This window comes from Polypterus senegalus, chromosome 11 (genome assembly GCF_016835505.1).
Source record: "Polypterus senegalus isolate Bchr_013 chromosome 11, ASM1683550v1, whole genome shotgun sequence".
NCBI lineage: Eukaryota > Metazoa > Chordata > Cladistia > Polypteriformes > Polypteridae > Polypterus > Polypterus senegalus.
This window is the reverse complement of record NC_053164.1, coordinates 125,435,233-125,444,921: the sequence shown is the minus strand read 5'-3', so window position 1 is coordinate 125,444,921 and position 9,689 is coordinate 125,435,233. Positions and strand designations below refer to the sequence as shown.

General features: G+C 35.6%; 1 protein-coding gene across 3 annotated transcripts in view; it reads left to right on the top strand.

Annotated features, from left to right (window-relative positions):
* kansl3 (KAT8 regulatory NSL complex subunit 3) overlaps positions 1-9,689 on the top strand; it is a 147,619-nt gene that overhangs the window by 97,964 nt on the left and 39,966 nt on the right. For all 3 annotated transcript variants that reach the window (XM_039769603.1, XM_039769602.1, XM_039769604.1), the window contains one exon: positions 8,881-9,054. In XM_039769603.1, the coding sequence (XP_039625537.1) occupies positions 8,881-9,054 (174 nt within the window). The remainder of the gene's footprint in view (positions 1-8,880; positions 9,055-9,689) is intronic.

Below are 9,689 nucleotides of genomic sequence, written 5' to 3'. Positions count from 1 at the left end.
AAGGTGAACTTCAAGCTCAAGGAACATCAGTGTCAGATCGCACCATCCGTCGTTGTTTGAGCCAAAGTGGACTTCATGAGAGACGACCAAGGAGGACACCATTGTTGAAAACAAATCATAAAAAAGCCAGACTGGAATTTGCCAAACTACATGTGGACAAGCCACAAAGATTCTGGGAGAATGTCCTATGGAGAGATGAGACAAAAATTGAACTTTTTGCCAAGGCACATTAGCTCTATGTTCACAGACAGAAAAATGAAGCATATCAAGAAAAGAACACTGTCCCTTCTGTGAAACATGGAGGAGGCTCTGTTATGTTCTGGGGCTGCTTTGCTGCATCTGGCACAGGGTGTCTTGAATCTGTGCAGGGTACAATGAAATCTCAAGACTATCAAGGGATTCTAGAGAGAAATGTGCTGGCCAGTGTCAGAAAGCTTGGTCTCAGTCGCAGGTCATGGGTCTTGCAACAGGACAATGACCCAAAACACACAGCTAAAAACACCCAAAAATGGCTAAGAGGAAAACATTGGACTATTCTAAAGTGGCCTTCTATGAGCCCTGACCTCAATCCTATTGAGCATCTTTGGAAAGAGCTGAAACATGGCATCTGGAAAAGGCACCCTTCAAACCATGTGTGTGTGTGTGTATATATATGTATATATATATATATATATACTAGCAGAATACCCGCGCTTCGCAGCAGAGAAGTAGTGTGTTAAAGAAGTTCTGAAAAAGAAAAGCAAACATTTTAAAAATAACGTAAGATGATTGTTAATGTAATTGTTTTGTCATTGATATGAGTGTTGTTGTCATATATATATATATATATATATATATATATATATATATATATATATATATATATATATATATATAGCGAAATACCTGCGATTGGCAGCGGAGAAGTAAAAAGAAAAGGAAACATTTTAATAATAACGTAACATGATTGACAATGTAATTGTTTTGTCATTGTCATGAGTGTTGCTGGCATATATATATATATATATATATATATATATATATATATATATATATATATATATATATATATATATATATATATATATATATATATATATATATATAATACACACACATATATACATACTGTATATATACACACACATATATACATACTGTATATATATACACACACATATATACATACTGTATATACAACATACATATACAAATCTACATGTATATATCTACATATATATATATATTAGGGGTGGGACTCGATTAAAAAATTAATCCAATTAATTAGAGGCTGTGTAAGAATTAATCTTGATTAATCGTATGTAATCGCACACGTAAATTTGCCCCAAATCGCAAATGTTTTTTTTAATTTAAAACGGTTTTAGTGGGTGACAGAATCAAATAATAGACATGGACATGAATATTGTAAACTGAAGCTGTTTTAATTTCTGAAAAAAAGTTTTAAACTGCATTTGAATTCAAAACAGAAACAAAAATATCATCCCTGGTTAAAATTGGGCAGACTTAAAAATAAAGTGGTAGTTTAAGTACTTTAAGTACATTTTTTTCAGAATAGTATTGTCTTTAAATAATAATAACCAAAATTTCAACATAAAGTGCAGTTTTTCTTCTTAAAAAAATAAGTCAGAAACATAAAAGGTAATTTGACCAGCTTACTCTTTAAACTCTGAGTAACATTAGCCAAAATTATTTTGTACATTAGGCTAAAACAGTGTGATCATTGAACATTTTGTAATTAGATGTATTTAGAATTACTAACGGTCACGGAAGTCCAATGATCCCCAGTAAGAGCCACAAAGTCCGCTTTCTGTAATGCATCTAATTTTGCTTGCTTTTCAGTGTTTACAAAACCATGCTTTTATCAAGGCTTCGCGGGTAGTCGAAATGATCAGTCGTAGGAACGCTTTATTCCGACTCTAACATTTTTGTAGCTGTGATGTGTGCATCAGTGTAATGGATGTACCAGGAAATCATGCATTGACAAAAGTTCCCGTTTGCTTGGAATTGAAAGTGTGATTAAATGCGTTATTTTTTAACGCGTTATGGAGTACATGCATCGAAGCTTCTCAGCTGTGCTTGTGCTAAGAAAGGGAAAATTTTAAAAATAACGTAACATGATTCTGCGTTAACCTAATATTTTTCATACGTCCCAAACCAAGGAGATCTAAGGTAAAATGAATCGGTAGCGCTACATAGTCAGTACATCCCTCTCGGAATCGAACCTCGAATGTCGGCGTTAGAGGCTTAAGACTCTACAATTGCGCCACAGCGTGTGGTTTGTCTATGCTAAAGTATGTATTGTAGATCGGGTATATATATACATTTATATATATATATATATACCGTGTACCGCAGTGGAGAAGTAGAAGTTATGAAAAAGAAAAGGGAACATTTTAAAAATAACGTAACATGATTGTCAATATACAGTAATTGTTTTGTGTTATTGAATGTTGCTGTCATCAAGGATTTGATTATCATTATTTCTTTCAATCAGGCTCGTATTTGTAGGATGTGTTCAAGTTACATTCCGTGTTTGTCAATCGTTGTAAAGATAAGAGGTTTCATTCATCGATTAGTTCCTTACTGCATCAATAAACAGCTCGTCTTCCTTTTATCTGTGATGTGACAAACTGCATGCACGGGGTTTTTTTACACTGTCTTCCTTTAGCAGGACATTCACTTTTTCCACCGTGTGCTTTGTTTCCGCAGTAGCTGCACTTATGAATATGATTGTATGTATAAGGCGCTTCATATTTTTTGCTGCCTTCTCAATTGTGTAATTCGGTTTTTGTTCAGCACTCTTTGGAACTGTTGCTTTTTGTCTGTGCACTGCGTCAGTTCACGTGAGCCGCTTGGTGTTCTTGCATCGAAGGTTTCCAGCTGTACTGGTGCCATCTCGTGTAATGTCAGCTAAGACCCGGCACTTAAAAGTTTCTCTCACAGTTTCAATGAGTTTGTGCCAAACACCACCCTGACCATCTCATCTTCCTCTGCATAAGCACAGTCCTTCACCCATGAACATTTACCGGCAGTGTTTGTATTGGATTGCCGCTGATGGACGGCCTTATATGGGCAGGCACTAAATTACAAACGCTAGTGGCAGCCTGTCTATGAACTTAATTTAATATAAACTTACGGTTCACGCCGTGCTTTGTTTCCGCAGTAGCTGTACTTATGAATATGCTTGTATGCATCATTTGCTTCATAATGTTTTTCTGCCTTCTCAATTGTGAAATGGCGTTTTGTGCTCATCGCTGTTTGGAGTTCTTCCTTATTCTCTACGTACTTACGTAGGAGGCGTGATGATGTCACACGAAACTCCCCCCGCCATCTCCAACTCAAGACTCCATTACATTATATGGGGAAAAGTAGCTTCCAGTTATGACCCTTATGCGTAGAATTTCGAAATGAAACCTGCCCAACTTTTGTAAGTAAGCTGTAAGGAATAAGCCTGCCAAATTTCAGCCTTCTACCTACACGGGAAGTTGGAGAATTAGTGAGTGAGTGAGTGAGTGAGGGCTTTGCCTTTTATTAGTGTGTATATATATATATATATATATATATATGTATATGTATATATATATATGTATATATTTGTTTGTGTTTATATATATATATATATATATATATATATATATATACACACACATATATATATATATATATATATATATATATATATATATATATATATATATATATATATATGTGTGTACATATATATGTGTGTATATATATATATATATATATATATATATATATATATATATATAGACACAACACTCATATCAATGACAAAACAATTACATTAACAATCAAGTTACGTTATTTTTTTTTAATTTTTCCTTTTCTTTTTCATAACTTCTTTAACACACTACTTCTCCGCTGCGAAGCGCGGATATTCTGCTATTCTTAAATAAAAGCACACTTGTTTTGCTATACTTGTACTTTTAGTGAAAGTGTTTATTTGATATTTGGACTTCAGTCTTTACACATTATACACTTCATGTGTACATTTTGTCAATTATTACTAAAATATGAAAAACGTTTCTTTTTTTAGTTATGTGTTCAACGATTCCTGCCTTGCACTTCATCCTACAATTTAAACAGATCATTGTAGGCATAGAACACACATGAAGTGTATGTATTCCAAATGACGATATATCATTTACCATGCATAACTTCAGGAACCACACACACAGATAAGGAGCCTTGGTTTGAGCTGGGAAATCTTATGTGCCTGAGATGAGCTCCAGTGTTGTGGAATGGGATATCAGGCTGCTTGTGCTGTTAGACACATTTACAAAATAAAAGACGCTGATAGAGAGATGCGAAGGGATTTAAGGTGGGCCGGGATTAAGAGTTTTTTTCGTAGGCTTTAGGAATTCTAGTATTGGAGGGTAGCTGCTGACTGCCAGAGTTATCAAGGCCATGTTTATTTCTCCCTAAGCGTGAGACGCTCTACCATCAGAGCTGGACACGATCAGATACAGTGCCAATGTTTGACAATGGAGTGTACCTACCTTCCGCTTGGCCAGAATTACATTTTTTTTTGTACTGATTTTTAAAGTTTGTCCTGTTTCACTACTACGTGGGTGGAGCCACAGGGGACAGCTAGTATCTGAGTAAAAGTAACTTACTCTATCATATTAAACAGTTGACAAAATTGTTTAATAACTGTACAGCATCTTTATTGTAAAAAATAGAAGCATTATTAAACACTGACTTTTTTATTTTTCAACTAATTCAGCATTTAAGAAATTCATATTAACCATTTAAGTGATTCCTTGCAAAACAGAAGTTCTACTGTACTGTTTCTAAGCAGAAAACCATATGTTCAATTTACTAGGGAATGTCCTTATTTCATTGTACTGTTATTTGAAATTAATAATTACAGTTATCATATCAAAGGCAGTAATCATCAGTTACTTATCCTTCTATATAAAAGCTGTCGGGATTGTCCTTCCGTCCCATGAGTTTTACGCAGGCGCGGAGTTTCACACACGATGGGATTTGTAGTTTCGTTTTTCCAGGTAAAAGATGATTTTCTACTCCAGATTGTGCGATATCTTCTTCTTCTTTCTTACTATATAAAAGTGGTCGGGATTGTCCTTCCGTCCCGTGAGTGGATAGCGTAGCAGTATTCCGCTTATCACAGACTTACTACTTGCAGCTTGCGGTACGAAGCTACATGATGTGAGCAGAGTTCTGGTGCTCCCATCGTTCCTTTGCTTTTGTGTGCTATGCGCTGGAAAAATGGACAAAATTATGTCTCTGGAAATAATTAATGTTGATGGAGTACAAATGCCTCACCACGTAGTAAATATCAGGGGGGTTCAAAAGGGCGACCTCAATATAGAAAAAAAGTTTAAATTTCATCACAAAAATAACAAACTACAAGTATTAAAGTAATACCGCTCAAATGCAATATAACCAAATTAATGAGTTGGTATAAAATATCAAATTGATCTACATATTTAATTGCCTTAAGAAGTGGTCAATATAAAAGTCGGTCGCCTTAAAAGGCGGTTCAGCCTAGTTTTGTCATAATTGTGTACTCTTAATGTCAATGCCCTGTTTACTTAGTGATTTGTGTGATTATTGATTGTCATTTTAACATTGCATCCTACTATTTATGTAAATAGTTAAAGTGAGTATTGTCTTATTTTGTTGTGCCTGAGAGAGAACTTTATTTTGTTTTTCACTTGAGGTGTAAAAGATATCCATGAAAAATAAATAATTCTTTTGCAGTTTCCACAATCACATCTTGTTTTTAGTGTAACAGAATATACCTCAGGGCAGTCACTTAAGTCTGCAGCCAAACTCACCCCTCCTATACCAGTAGTGCCTAACACATTCCATACATTGCAGTAGTTCCATTGCTACATTGCCCCCCCGAGACCTCTAGTCAGATCCATTAAAAGAAATGGAGATTTTTGCAAAGAAAAATTCTGTTCCCATCTTCCTGGGTATAGGAAAAAGAATATTGTTTAAAAAGAAAGCTGTCTTTTTTTCCTCTTGGATATTGATAATGTGTTAGAAGATCTCTGATTAGGCACACATTCAAATCAAACAAGGTGATTAATTTTAATACTGATGTGAGGTAAACATTCTATACTCAATGTGTTTCTCTGAATTTATTTGCCTTTATTTTAGCAGACATTAATTGTACACCTATAGTTTCTGGCTATTCATTATATTCTGTTGTTTGCAAAGACAAATTAGGAAGATGATTAAATTACAATAGCAAGTTTAGGCTATCAAAATCACCAACAGTTATTTATTAGGTGAATTGACTTTATAATGAAAAGTAACATTTTTTTGTACTAAATTACCTCAGTGGCCCTGTACTGGATACACAGTTTAGAAAGTGTAGGATTGATGCAGTCTGAAATATAGGTCCAGTTTGACTAAAAAACCATCTAAGGGAAATCTACCAGTTGCATTACTTTTTAGTTAGATTCATGATGACTACTCTAAGGGTCACACATCAAGCTTACTTTAAAAATGTTTAACTGTCAAATGTTTGAATCATGTGGACTTTGGAGAAAGTGTGCTTTTGCAACACCACTGCAAAAACAATGTAGCCATAGTTGTTTGAATAGTTTAGAGAGTTTGTTATGGTCAGGATTCATATTCTGCTTGAGCCTAGATAATAAGCTTAACATGTGCTGATGTTGTCTGTACAGATGTTACCACTGAATGAGTATAGCCGTATCAATGCTTTCAGTTGATGTGGAGGACTAAAGGAATGATACTACTGTTTTAACTAGCTGACAGTGCAGGTGGGTTTGATCAACTATGCTTTCTGTCATATAGAAATATGATACACTGCATGAATTATTGGGTGCTGCCTTAGAAGATGATGCATCGACTTTCAGAACTAGTACTATGTTCATAGCATCTGTTATGACAGCTACCACTGACTGATCACCCTCATCAGTAGAATGTGACCTAGTATTTTCTTGAGCAGTCAGTATAACCATATACTTTTACTTATGAGCCAAGTAACCTTGAGACTACCTGGTTTTAGAGTGTGGATGATTCTGCAATCCAGAAAACATATTTGAATGGAACAATTGCTGTCTCTCCACTGTGATTTCAGCACCATATAGTCAATTTGTCAGAGCACATACAGAAATACTGTGGCCACACACACTCTGAGGGTTATTGTTTTGTTGAAAAGTGTTTTGTACAGTGCTCAGCTGTGTGTGTTTTAACACCAAACCACAACACAGATGATTCTTTTCCATACCCATGAGAGTTTGAATCAATATGCTCTGGGTTCGGAGTCATTCCTTACTCTGAAATTCTGGATGTTGATGGACAAAACTTGTTAATACTAAATTGGCTGGACACACCAGGCAGTATTATTAATGTAGTTGTTCAAAGCCTCTTGGAGAACTTGTGACAGTTCTGCTTATGTTACTAATCCCAGACTGTCTTGTGTTTGCAGTCATTATCATGCTGCAGAATGTAGATAAGACTGATCAGACACCTCCCTGATGGTGTTGCATGTTTGCATGTTGGACAAGAATCTGCCTGTACATCGGAGCATCAGCGGGGCCATTAGTTTTTATCATATAACCAGCTCCATTTGTAAAAATGCCTACCCAGACCTACCAGGAACTTTCACCATACTTTACTATTGTCTAGAAACATTTGTTCATATGCCATTTTTCATCTCTTTGACAGACAAGCTGCCTTCTGTTACAGGTAGAACTCTCACTTGCCAGACCAGGGCACCTGCTGCCATTTTTATTTGCACCCTAGTCCTTGGGCTTTTGTGTGTTAGTGAGTCTTTTGGCTTTATTTCCTCCTCAAACGATTGGGTTTTTAGTAGTAACTTTTCCATGAAGGCCACTTTAGATTGGACCATAGATTGTTAATGCCTGAATCCCATTGTTTTTGCAAGTTTGACGTTTTGCAACAAAAAAAAAGTCTAGAACTCTAAAGTACACATTTTTTAGTTGATACCATAATCCAGAACACACAAAATAACTAATAATGCCAGTGGACACGTCAGCAGGGCAGATGACAATGAATTGTGAAAGCTCATTTATAAATATTAGGTTAAATGGAAAAGTGGAATAAAAATCACAATTCTCCCTATGTAATATGTAAAGGGGCTTGCCACATTCCACTCAAAATTTAGCAACTGAAATTTTGTAATTTCAGGATTACCACTAAAATAGAGAAGCTAGGAAATGGCAGGCTGCTTAATGTAAAGAGTCCAATTAAAAGCTGAAAAAGCTTAGGGCAAAAAAACGTCAGCCACAGTGGACCCATAGCCCTGAAATTGAAAGGTAGATGAATCCGTTAAATTGGAAGAACCATTTTACTATGGGGAAAAAAAAATGTTTTTACTTTTCATACTCTTGAACATCAGTCATGTATATAGTCAGCCGAAATGTATAACTGCTGCAGAAATGAATAACTTTCTTTTTTTTTTTTTATCTAGTCATCATGCATCTGGCCACTCATATGCTTTGAACTGTAACATGTTACTGACATAACAGGCAAAGAAAAAATGGTTTTCAGTTGGAGTTAGTTTTGTAGAGATCATGAAATAAAGAAGATGTTCAATTGTTTTCTTATGAAATTCAGGTGTCTCTTGAAATATTTTTTGGGTTGTTTGCTCATAAATTCTTATTGTTTTACTTTTAATATGTTTTTATTTTTGTTTACAGCCAGACTTTTTCTCAGTGACTTCTTTAACCTTTTTCAACTTCAGAAATACATTGTTTTGCTTGTCCTCATTTTGGCTTTTGTTGTTGTTATTGTAAGCATACCTATCTTGCTTCTTGTCATGTGTTGGTGTGAAGGAGCATTTTGTGTAGAGCATAGTGCTTGATGATGATAATTGTTCCTCTGCTGCAGTGCCTGTCTCCAGTGAGCAGACAGAGGGACTTGACAGAGATGAAGTCCGAACACAGTTGAAGAGGCGATCCACTCCAAGTCCTACACCAACTAAGTCTTCCAAAAGAGCCAAAATCAAAGTGACCATCTTATCACATGGGGATTCTGCTGGAAGCACTGCTGCTACACAGGAAGGTAGGAGCTCATTAAAATTTAGAGGGAAGTTGTATCTGTCATTCTTTCAAAACATTAATAGTTGTGCACTAAACTGAAATGAATGTTTCAGTGCATCTTCTCTTTCAACTTAGTTTTCTTTTGAAATTTTATTTTGATTAGTTCTTGAATCAAGTTTAACCGTAGGATTAGAAGGAGAGGTATTACCTTAGATATGGAGTTGAGAGTGCTCAAGCTTAATTTCTGTACGTGTGCATACGTGCTTGCCTGCAAAGCTGGCAGTATTTTAATAGAGGCTTTACAGATGCTGATGCAACCGGATGTAAAAATGTGCCTGCGTTGTCCGCGATTTTGTGTCTGTGTCTCCCTGTCTACCATCTCATATTTCTGATCCCGATCTTTCCTGAACTACAAGATGCCAAGTGATGCCATTTTTCCCACTACATGGTGTGTCACATTCCCTCCAAGAGTATTGCCACATTTTCCTCTTTGGGCCTCCTCTAAGCATTCCTCCTATGGAATAGTTGGTTTGATCATTATAATTACACAGAATCACACCAGAGTAATTAGGTTTGACATGGCTGTAGTGATTTTTGTGGAAAACTGGAACTACCTATTAACATCTCTTCCTATGTTTCAGTAATTTCAAGAACCAA